This window comes from Cricetulus griseus, unplaced genomic scaffold, assembly GCF_003668045.3.
Source record: "Cricetulus griseus strain 17A/GY unplaced genomic scaffold, alternate assembly CriGri-PICRH-1.0 unplaced_scaffold_1, whole genome shotgun sequence".
NCBI lineage: Eukaryota > Metazoa > Chordata > Mammalia > Rodentia > Cricetidae > Cricetulus > Cricetulus griseus.
This window is the reverse complement of record NW_023276808.1, coordinates 4,528,184-4,540,871: the sequence shown is the minus strand read 5'-3', so window position 1 is coordinate 4,540,871 and position 12,688 is coordinate 4,528,184. Positions and strand designations below refer to the sequence as shown.

Sequence of the window (12,688 nt, the reverse complement as noted above, 5' to 3'; positions counted from 1 at the left end):
CCTAAAAGTGATAAACTATCATTTAAAATCACAGTGGAAGTGTTACAGCTATGGAGGGAAATGCATCCCTAATGTCGTAAATCAGTCTATACCTTCATCTGAGAAGGAAAAATAGCCCGGATACCTGCAGCTTTGAATAGAAAGGTATCACGAGTTTTGAGAAGTAATGGTATTACTGATTCTTTGGATACCAAGAGGTCTGAAGAAAATTCTATCCTGAGTGTCCAATGTCAGGCTACACATGCTGCTGTGAAGGGAAAGAATCCAGGAATCACACAGATGTGAGGAAAAAGTTATTCTGACTGTCAGGATGTTAGGCTCTACATGAAGTTGTGTTAAAGGGGGGATGGTCTCTGTGCAGGATGTAGCACTCCATCTCCTTTCTCAGAGAGAAAGAACCATTGCAACTGAGATTTGCTCCACTCTGCTAAGAGACTTTACTGCCAAACGTGACCATTGCTTCTCTTCTCTTCTCTTCTCTTCTCTTCTCTTCTCTTCTCTTCTCTTCTCTTCTCTTCTTTTCTCTTCTCTTCTCCACTAGGGAGTTTCCAAGAAATGATAAATATTTTTATTTATCTCCATCCCAAAGTGTCACTTCTCTCCTTCACTCAACTATGGGGGAATCGGCTCCAGAAATGTAGCACTGTGCTACTTCACCAATGACAAGTTTTTTTCTCCCACTCTGCTCCCCTAAGGGAGTTTCCCAACTGAGGTGTATGTTGATTCTCTGCTCCATTCCACTAGGTAATTTCACATTCACTCTGTCAAAAGAAGGTCATGACTGAAAATGATGGACGAGATTCATTTGAGAAGGAGGAATTCAGGAAAGTGGCTCCTACTACCATTGTGGAAAATGGTAGATTCCAACTGAAGAAGCACATAGTTTATATATGTCTTCTTAGGGACATATGTTTTTCATGGAGAATATTTCTCAGCATGTTACTTGGTAAAATTTCAATTACTGAGCTTTAAAAATCTTTGAAATTGGCTGAATTCCTACTTGGGAATTTTTTTTTTTTGGTTTCACACTTAGTTTTCTTTGTCTTTGCTTTCAGTCCCAAAGTGTGTTTCTTTCATTGGTCCCTTTTAACCATTTGTCTTATATCAGAATGTCTTATTTTGGCTCCAGCTTCACGGAAAAAAATGAGTTTGTCTCACTGGGTCTGGTTTCTGAATGGGGTGTTGTTTCCTTGCCTCAACATTTTACACTACAAATATGGCTTCATAAGTTCATAAATTTATTTTTACATGATTGTGCTGGACAAACAATATAAAAATGGACATCATAATGCTTGCACAGATTGATGACCCTCTCGAATTACTGCTACAAAAGAAATATTGTTGTGTAAATGGTTGAGAGTGTGATGGCTAAAGATCCCACCGAATACTTGATAATGAGAAGCCCTCACAATCTTTTTCAGGTACTCAAAAATGATTGAAAGTTGGAAAGGCTTTATCAGGTTGATTACATACAAAGTTCAATCTTGTATGAAGTGCACAAATAAACCACACTGTCTAAATTTATACTTTCACTAATGAATTATTTTTGTGGAATGATGTCAAAGACTCCTGGTTATATGCAAAAGCTTTACCACACTGATTACCTTAAATGGTTTGTCTACAATATGCGTTATTTTATGGTTTTGAAGGAACAATTTACATGCAAAAGCTTTTCCACAGTGATAGCATTCTTAGAGTTTCTCCTGTTATGTGTCCTTTTATGTATCTGAAAATGAATTGGCCAAGCAAAGACTTTATGGGATTGATAAGGTTTATATGGTTTCTCTCAAGTATGTGCACTTTTATGCACTTTAAAAACACTTTGAAATGCGAAGATTTTATCACACTGATTTCATTCATAATGTTTTTGTTCTTTATGAGTTCCTTCATGCATTTGAAGTGAAATGTGCTGAACAAAGGCTTTACCACACTGAATACATTCATAGGGTTTCTCTCCAGTATGTGTCCTTTTATGTATTTGAAGATGACTATTATGAGCAAAGGCTTTACCACACTGATTACATTCATAGGGTTTCTCTCCTGTATGTACTCTTTTATGCATTTGAAGATGACTATTACGAGCAAAGGCTTTACCACACTGATTACATTCATAGGGTTTCTCTCCTGTATGTACTCTTTTATGCATTTGAAGATGACTATTACGAGCAAAGGCTTTACCACACTGATTACATTCATAGGGTTTCTCTCCAGTATGTGTTCTTTTATGCATTTGAAGATTACTGTGATGAGAAAAGACTTTACCACACTGATTACATTCATAGGGTTTCTCTCCAGTATGTGATCTTTTATGCACACGAAGAACACTGTTATAAATAAAGGCTTTTCCACATTGATTGCATTCATAAGGTTTCTCTCCAGTATGTATTCTTTTATGCATTTGAAGAGTATTTTGGTGAGAAAAGGCTTTACCACACTGACTACATTCATAGGGTTTCTCTCCAGTGTGTCTCCTTTTATGCATTTTAAGATGACTGTGACGAGCAAAGGCTTGGCCACACTGATTACATCCATAGGGTTTCTCTCCAGTATGTGTTCTTTTATGCATTTTAAGAGTACTTTGGTGAGGAAAGGCTTTACCACACTGAATACATTCATAGGGTTTCTCTCCAGTATGTGTCCTTTTATGCGTTTGAAGATGACTGTGCTGAGAAAAGGCTTTACCACACTGATTACATTCATAGGGTTTCTCCCCAGTATGTGTCCTTTTATGTATTTGAAGATGACTATTACGAGCAAAGGCTTTACCACACTGATTACATTCATAGGGTTTCTCGCCAGTATGTGTGTTTTTATGCACATGAAGTGCACTCTGATCAGTAAAGCCTTTACCACAATGATTACATTCATAAGGTTTCACTCCAGTATGTCTATTTTTATGCGTTTGAAGATGACTGTGCTGAGCAAAGGCTTTACCACACTGATTACATTTATAAGGTTTCTCTCCAGTATGTGTCCTTTTATGTATTTGAAGAGTATTTTGCCGAGAAAAAGCTTTACCACACTGATTACATTCATAGGGTTTCTCTCCAGTATGTGTCCTTTTATGTATCTGAAGAGTATTTTGCTGAGAAAAAGCTTTACCACACTGATTACATTCATAGGGTTTCTCTCCAGTATGTGTTCTTTTATGCATTTGAAGATGACTGTGCTGAGAAAAGGCTTTACCACACTGATTACATTCATAGGGTTTCTCCCCAGTGTGTGTCCTTGTATGCATTTGAAGTTTACTGTGACTAGCAAAGACTTTATGACATTGGTTACATTCATAGTGTTTCCCTCCACTATGTGTTGTTTTATGCCTTTGAAGATGACTGTTATGTGCAAAGCTTTTAAGACATTGTGTATATGCAGAACACTTCTCTCCAGTTTGGCTTCCTTCATGCCTGCAAGGAAAATAGGCATGTAAATGTTTTACCACCTTCAATACAATGTTAAATCTTGAAATCTGTATAGATTAATATTGCAATTTGTTGCAGTTGTGAAGAAGAATCATATCTTACAGACTTATCACTGTTTTTACACTCATATTTCCTTTATATTAAGGGTTATTTTCAAACTTTGAAGAGATTGTTTTTCATCTTTGAAGATACAACTACAGGTATAGTCCTCTAATATATGTTTTTAATTTTTAGTACTTTTATCTACAGGTGATTTTTTTTACATATTGAAGAGAACTGGGAAAATTCAGATCTTTATCACCATTATTGAATTTTGAAATTTTCCTACACTTTGGGTCCTACTACTTTTGCTAATGAACTAGAACAAGCAGAAGTATGTACACAGTCCTAGATTCATTGGCCTTTTCTTCAGAGTGAACTTGTTGGTGTATTATCAATGAAACAGGAAAATAAATTACTTCTACACATGAATCAAATTCAACAAGTATGCTTAAATTGGCAGTACTAAATCTCTTTTAAATATTCTGTGGGAGTGGTATATTATGCTGTCCATATTTATTTGCTCATATGGATTGTATCCTGAGTCACACATGATGTTTAGTAAAGGAAGTTTACAAAGAAGAGGCTTCCATATTTACTTCAGTTTGACTTTCTGTTCTTTATATACATGTGCTACAGAGATGAAGGATTCTCTGCAATACCTGCCTCTTGACATTTGAGAGTAATTTGCCAAATCACTAAACTTACAAAAGTAACAGCAATTACATGAGTAAAACTAAATTTTCTGTGCACTTTTTTTCTCAATGGAAGGTATGGAGATATGCTTATCACATCAATCATGTGTATACCTTTAGTGATATAGGTAGTAAGAACTGAATGGAATTACATTCCTATAGCATGGCTCTCATGGTGTGATGATTCAAGTGGTAATTTCTCTTATGTTGTTGTTTCCTTGTCTTCATTCTCAAAATGTTGTTTTGCTAATTGTAGTTCACTTAATGGAAATTGAGTTGCATGGTTTTGTGAGAATTTAACAATCTTCAATGCAATTTAAGCTGTGCCTAATTACCCTGATGTTTCTGTTTCAAAATTCAGGACACATTTCAATTTCTTCAGAGACACATTTCTATGAGCTTGTAAATGAAAATTACCTTTCATGTCTTTTAGAACTTGTGCACTGCTCTTCAGTAGTATTGTCTTCCCAACTGTATCCTAAAATGTAGTGCCAGAAAATATACATTTACTATTGAAAATGTGCAAAATTTAAGTTATTGTCTTCAGTGAACTTTAGAACATTGACTGATTTATTTAACACATTCTCTTCTCTCTTTCAATAAAATTAAAGAAGAGCATCAATAACCAATTGATGTTGTCCTATTATTTTAAAATGTAAAGTAAAATACAGTCTTACCTATATCATTGAGGTTCTTGTAGGTCTCCAGCATCACATCTTTGTAGAGATTCTTCTGAGAAGTATCCAGCAAAGTCCACTCTTTCCAAGTGAAGTCAATATGCACATCATCATAGGTAATGGGATTCTAAAATATCACATACATGTGTGCAACTGAAACCATAATACTGACAATATTCTATATGTATATTTCTGTAGAACATTATTTTAAGTTATGTTACTTTTATGCAGGATACAGGCAGGAAAACACAACTGATGAAATTTGCCAATACAAGGCAGAACAGTATTTCAAATTTCCTGCTTCACTGAAATGTCTGAGTGATACAGTAGCCCTGTAGACTAAAGATGGATACCCAATGCTGCATAAAAAGTTTGGGTGACTGTCCAGGCACGCAAGTGTCTCTGTCATTTGTAAAGTCTAGGAAGTTGCCTGCAATGCATTTCCTGTTTACATAGGTTATAATAATTCATTCTTTGGTCTTGGATGTAATTTAAGACTAAACAGATATAGTTGCAGTTTTTCTTTAATTTTTAGAGAAATGTATTTATAGAATTTAATTAAATACAATCACAGTGAATCACAGTAAAATCCATAGATGTAGAGAGGCTAAGTAACTAGGGGAGTGTGTTGATGACTTCCTTGTAGAAATTCAACTTGTCTGAAGAAAAAAAGATAGAGCTTGCCACTATCTAACCAAAGAGGTGTAGAGGTCTGTACAGATGGCTGGCAGAAACAGGAAGTGAAATGGGTGGGCAGAGATAGATATACGATGGGTAAGGAGAGAGGGGATATAAGCAAAATGATACAAAAAATCGCACTTTTCCAATTGGAAACTAGTGAGGTAAAGCTGGCTTTGGCTTACACTTTCTCTATCATCTCTCAGCATTTTCCTCTATATCTCACTCCAGGTTTTTCTTTAGACAAAATAAGAACTCCAATTACAGGGGAGATACATGGATCTCTCAGGGTGTAAAAAATGAGATGTTCTGGATGCAATGATGGCAAGTAGGGATGTTACAGGAAAAGATCAGGTAAAGATGGGGCACAGGGGAAGAAGATTCAGAGAGATGACTGCAATGGGGGCGCTTTTAACAGGCATTGTGGAAACAGTGCAATGAGAATTTCCAAGAACCTGTAAGGGTGACCTTATTGAGGACTCCTAGTAATCAAGAATACAAAAGCTGAATCAGCCATTTTCTGTTACCACATAAGGATCCCATTATTGGATTGGGAAACCAAGGCATCCACAAAATTAGAGAACCACAATTGCCCTGCATGCAAAATATACTGGTGCAATGGTGGATCAGACCTTCAGCGGCATCCAACAAATGACTGTTTAAACTTGAAGCTCTAGCTCTGAGAGGAAAACCATGCCTGATACTGCCTGAGGATCCAAGGAATCAGAACTTGAATGTCTTCGAGAACTATTGTAGAACAAAATAAAATTAATCAAGATAAAATTCAATGAAAACATTCATAAGTATATTTTGCTATAATCACAAATTGGTGCTTAGCTCAATTGTCATCAGAGAGGCTTCTCCCTGCAGCTGATAGGAGGACATGTGGAGATCACTACCCAAACATTAGCTTCAGCTCTATGAATCCTGTGGAAGAAGGGGTGAACATTGTGAGATTAAGAGAGTTTGTAGAATAGAGGAGAACCTGGTACACAGAATGAATTGAGCAAGGCTCATGGGTATTTACTTATGGTATTCCTACAAGTAGGTCTTGTAGTGACTCTTTTGACTGCTCTTGGGAGACTTTTCCTTCTACTGAGTTACCTTGGTCAGGCTTGTATAAGGGTTTGTGCCTTGATTTACTTTACCTTGTCATGATGTTAGGTTGATATCAATGGGAAGCTTTCTCTTTTCTGAAGGGAAACAAAGTAGTAGTGGATTTGGGGGAATGGAGATTGGAGACAGGGTTGGAATGAGTGGAGGTAGGGGAAGCTGTAGATTTAATCCAAGTTCATTTATCCTCATAACCTTTAATATCCCAAAAAGCTAAAATTTCCAAATTCTCTTCTGATACTCAAGACAGTCTCTTGACTGTTACATTTTGTAAAATCAAGAAACAAGTTAAGGATTTCCAACATACACAAATGGGCACACAGTACATTCCTATTCATAGTAAGAGGAAGATGGCTGCATTCTGGCCCCAAACTCAGGAAGACATCCCTTACTCATGTACATGTCACACCAGCAAGAATAACAGGTACGGGAGAGCTCTTTGTCCCCAGACTGATAGCTGGGAAACCAGCATGCAACTGATCTAGTCTCCCTGAATGTGGGTGTCAGTGAGGAGGCCTTGGGAATCTATGGGGCCCCTTGTAGTGAATCAGCACTTATCCCTAGCATCGGAATGGACTTTGGGAGCCCATTCCACATGGAGGGATAATCCTTGAGCCTAGACACAAGAGGGTTGTCATAGGCCCTATGCCAAAGGATATAACAGACATTGAAGACTCCCTATGAAGGTGTCATACTCCTTGGGGAGCAGATAGGGTATGGAATAATCAGGATGTTAGTTGGGGGGATAGAGGAGGGGGCAAGGAGAGGCACTTGGGATTAACATGTAAACTAATCTTTCTCATAAAAAATAAAAACTAAAAATAATAACAGGTAAGGTGGCTCACCAGCTCATGAAACATCCACAGTACCTACATTCCCACACAGAATCCTCCAATATCTCATTAGCTGCCACCCTCAAATCCATGACCCCATGAACAAATTGAAAGAATAACCTCTGCTCAAGTGTAGGTAACCAAAGTCAGAAGAACAGGTAGGCAAACTGAGGCAGAGAAACCCTTCTGGACCAGAGTTCATGCCAGCTATCTGAAATACACATTGGTTCCTCTCCAGTGGATATTCTCCATTATTTCAATGACCCCATCACTATTTACAATCCAAATCCCTCCTCATCTCTATGTTGTAGCCTCCAACTTTAGAAAAATCCCTGTGCTTAAACGAAGGATACACCATTTTCCAGAATTCCATATGAGCCAAGTGACCACAGAACTTTCACCGTCTCTCTATGCCCCCTCATCACTATCACCAGGGGTCACCTTAACCATGCCTCCTGTGGCTGGCTACATGTGTAACTGGCCACGCACCCTTGGGTGTGAATAGTGTAATGAGAATGTAATTTAAGAGTCGGGGACAAATGTGGGAAAGCCCCTCTCTTTTCCCTGCTGTTTTGGCTTGCACTGCTTTTAATTTACCCTAATATATATATATATATATATATATATATATATATATATGTAACCATTATCTGATTATGCATTGGTAATTCACCGATAAGTTTCTCTCCTCTCTTCCATTTTTACAGCCTCAAACTCTGGCACTACTCCCTTCCGGAACAAAGGGCATACCAACAGCAGGCTTTCCAACCCAAACACTGTGGTAAAAATTCCTGTTCAATCATGAGCCACACAGATCAGAAGATCATAGAGCAAATAGAAGTGAAGAAAAACACCCTGTCAACAAAGGAAAACTGAGAAATCAGTACCTAGACCTGCAATCACCTCAAAGCAAGACAACCAGGCACCAGCATAAAAATACAACCAAAAGCCACCACATCAATGACGTAAATATTCCAACACAGTTGAAGCCCAATTAATATCAACTTTATAAAGATGTTAGAAGTCCTTAAAGTTGAAGTGAATTAATAATCCCTTACAGAATTCAGGGAAAGTATAATAGAAATATTGGAGAAAATTAGTAAATCCCTTAAGGACAGTCAGAAAACAAACTAATAAACAGTTGATAAAATGGATGCATCTGTTTAAGAACTAAAAATCAAAATAGAAGCAATAAAATTGAAGTAATTCAGAAAGTGAAAATCTATATAATCCAACAGCACCTGTAGAGGCAAGCCTCACCAAAGGTATACAAGACATGAAACAGAATTTCAGGGTTTGCAGGCATGATTTATGAAATTGACATCCAGAAAATCTGTAACACTATGAAAACATCAAATATAAGAATGATACGAATAGAATGTCAATAAATTCAGGTCAAAGTCTCAGAAAATACTTTAAAAAATTCATTGTCAAGATTTTCCTAAATTAAAGAAGCATATAGGAGAACACAGCCAACAGAATCATAGAGGCTCAAAGGGGTCTGCACCAGGCTTGATGAGGATGTCCTTCTGTATATATGTTTCTATCATTTGTTGATGAATAAAACACTGTTTGACCAAAAAGGAAGGAAGATATGCAGGACTAGGAGAGGAGGAAGATTTTAGAAATGGAGGGCAGAGAGACTCCACCTGAGAGAGATGTGATATAGCCAGCAAAGAATCAATGGGTCTGGGCATGCTCCAGTATGCCAAGGCCACGTGGAAATAAAAACATTTATAGAAATGTGTTAATAATTCAGACAGAGTTAGCCAATAAGAAACCCAAGCGATCAGCCAAAAGTTTAATAATTAATATATCATATGTGTGCTTGTTTCTTGCTGAGAAGCCTGGCAGTACCTGGCAGGACAAGAAAATCCAGCAGCACATGTCTTCGGTTACTGTTGTATGTCTTGGTGTTTTTGTGTAACTACTGACAGAAGTGTGTGTGTGTCTGACTCTCTTGCTTGGTCTTGGAATCCTCGTTCTCCTGCTAGATTGCCTCATCCAGCTTTGATAGGAGCATTCGTGTCTTGTCAAATTGCAATCCATTATGCAGAGTTTTGGTGATATTTTTGTATATGTTATCTACTCAGTAGGTAAATGGAGGAGGACCGGTTGGAGACTGGGGCAGTGTATTGGACTGAGATGGGTGGAGATAGGGGAAAAGGCAGATGGGAAGTATTTTATGATAAAAGAATAAATTTAAGAAATAAAAAGGAATATGGGCGCAGTGAGAAAAGATTTAACTAAGGCACTAAAACTCATCAAGGCAAACAACATAATCATGGAGCTATACCATACACAGGTGGGGTATTATTCTCAAAAGGCTTAGATAGTTCTATTCCTAAAAGTTGTCATACATGTCTCTCCTTTGCAATTTACACTCTCGTGTTCAGCTTTCCATGTATGATGACCCAAAGTTTGGGTATCACAGCATCCTCTTGTCTCAAAATTCAACACTAGCTTCATCTGGAAAACTTCATGCAAAGAACTCTCACTGCATCTTCACTGGTTTTCTAACTCTGCCATATTCCAACAAAGTTGAAATGAAACCACAAAGGAAAGATATATGAGCTATAAATTTTGCAACTTTCTTCTTTCCAGAACCAGTACAACATGGGTTAGACCACAAATTTTGATTCTACATTGTGATGGAATCTACCACACTTGGACCAGAGTTATAGCAGCTTCCATATGAAGTTCATTCTTCAGATTAGGAATCAAGTGGCCTATTCCTTTCATAAATTGAAGGCTTACATGGGTGGAGTCTTACCATTAGGGAACCTTCCTAGTGATATCTCAAATACCAATTAGTCATGATACCAAAAATATAAAACCTTTTGAGTAAGGATTTGCTCCTTTCCAAGTTGGTTTTTTATTTTTTTTATTTTTTGGTTTGTTTGTTTGATTTCCACAGCTGGGTTTCTCTGTGGATTTGGAGCCTGTCCTGGAACCAGCTCTTGTAGACCAGGGTGGTCTCATACTTACAGAGTCTGCCTGACTCTGCCTCCTGAGTGCTGGAAATAAAGGCATGCAACACCAATGCACGGGCTGCTTTCCCAGATGTTAGCAGCAATTTTCAGAGGATTACAAGGGCAGAACTGTGAAACTCATGTAGAGTAAGTCATAGTGCAGAAATCTTCTGACCCATTTTTTACCTTATTAAATCAGAATCCCATTAGAATCTAAGCAGAAACTGACCTATGAACTTTTTACCAAAGGGAAACAGAGAGACAGAGACTAATAGATGTATACAGTGAGACATACACACAGAGAAAGATACACACACACACACACACACACACACACAGAGAGAGAGAGAGAGAGACAGAGACAGAGACAGAGACAGAGACAGAGAGAGGAATCCCTAAGTACCCCCATGAAATATAAATGACCATGTCACCAAAACTGTCATATGTCTTTGTACCAATACTTAAGTGTGGTTTACCCTCCCGCAATCACACTTTCCCAAAATCCACTCTTTCTATTAATATATGAAGTAATCTACGATAAATATCTCTTTTTGCTAATGTATTTTCACAAAAGACAGAACAGGTGATCTCTGTAATTTCTAGGCATACTACATAATCAGTTCCAGGCCAGACTGGGTTAGAAAGAGTGTGTCTCAAAACAGACTTACTCCAAAAGTTTCTACTTAATAAACTTTAGAACTGTGAAAATGGTTTAACAGATAAAGTACTCACCTTACTACTATCCCTTCATTTTGCATTCTAAAGATAGTTGCTACAGTACATACATATAATCCAATGCTGTTGATGGCAGAAAAAATACAGACAAAAGAAATCCTGACAAGGATCTTTACATGGAATGGCAACCTAGAGACCCTGTCTCAAATATGCTAAGTGTAAAAGACAAAAACCAAAAATTGTTCTCTGAAATTTACACCCAAACCATGACAAACATCCACAACTTCCACACAAAAAATTGCATACATAAAAACAGACACAAGAAAATAAGTAATAAAAATATAATAGCATGGTATAGCACATACCCTTTGTTCTGTGAATTTGCAGCCAACCTCATCTGCATTACGTGTTCAAAGACAAAGATATGTAGAGAAACCTTGTCTCAAAATAAAATGCTAACTCAGATTATCATTGACTCATTCTGAAATCGTTTTCCAAATTACACTGAAGTGCTCCTGCTAACTCTCACCAGAGGTCCCGAGGTACAAAACAATAAGTCTTAGGTCATTTTTGGTGTCTGCCAGTGGTGGGTGTCAAATAATTTTCGGATATGAATATAGCTGAGTATGGTAGCAGAGATAGGCAGATCTCCTGGAATTTAAGCCAATTTGGACTACGTATTGAATTTGAAATTAAAACATTTCTCTATTATGCAAGCAAACATACACATATACATATTCACGAATATAGTTGAATATAATTTTGCCCTGTTGCTTGACAGAAGATCTCATAAGAAAACTCTAGCTATGGCTGGTGGTGCTGGAGCATGCCTTTAATCCCAGAACATAAAAGGCAGAGGCAGGTGGATCTCTGTGAGTTTGAGACCAGCCTGCTCTACAAGATCTAGTTCCATGACAGCCTCCAAAGCCAGAGAAAAACCCTGTTTCAAAAGAACAAAAAACAAAAACTCTAGCTAGTCTAAAACTCATACTGTATAGTTTAATGAATAATATATATTGAATATATATTGAATATTTTAAAACACATTCTAGTAAACATGTCATTTTATGCCATTAGCTCATTATTCAAAGCATAAGAGTTTTCTGTACAAGAGGGACATTCCAAACAATTGTCTGCGTATTTCCTTAAATGATAAGGGGAAAATTTTGCATTGTTTATATCCCTACATGTTTTTTCCTCTACCATATCATTCTATGAAATCAGTGTAAATATTTCGTTGAACACTTTTCCAATTTAGATTTTGCTAGTTTATCTCTAAATTGAATTATTTGCACATTTTGTTTTAATACTATGCCTCCAAACCTAGAAGCTGAAATAATGCCTATTGAAGTAATTTTACAGCTACCAGTAACCCAGTAAATTTTTAAGAATGTTTGTTAATAGTTATAAATCTTCCAAGTATGCTGTTGAATTTTTGTAACACCACTTATTGTTAATTTTACACAGCTCAAGAAAATATAAAGGCAGTTTTGATACATGATGATAGTATTATTTGTTGTGCTATCAACACATTGAGTTAAAAAGCTGTTATTGTATGCTACATGAAATAAAAATGGCTATAATTGA

General features: G+C 37.0%; 1 protein-coding gene across 1 annotated transcript in view; it reads right to left on the bottom strand.

The window, feature by feature from the left end:
* Positions 1–1,852: 1,852 nt before the first annotated feature.
* Positions 1,853–12,688, bottom strand: part of LOC113839095 (zinc finger protein 431-like) — a 146,754-nt gene continuing 135,918 nt past the window's right edge. The window contains exons 3-5 of the mRNA XM_035453539.1: positions 4,831–4,957; positions 3,250–3,404; positions 1,853–2,830 (exon numbers count right to left, since the gene is read on the bottom strand). Of these exons, the coding sequence (XP_035309430.1) occupies positions 1,853–2,830; positions 3,250–3,404; positions 4,831–4,957 (1,260 nt within the window). The remainder of the gene's footprint in view (positions 2,831–3,249; positions 3,405–4,830; positions 4,958–12,688) is intronic.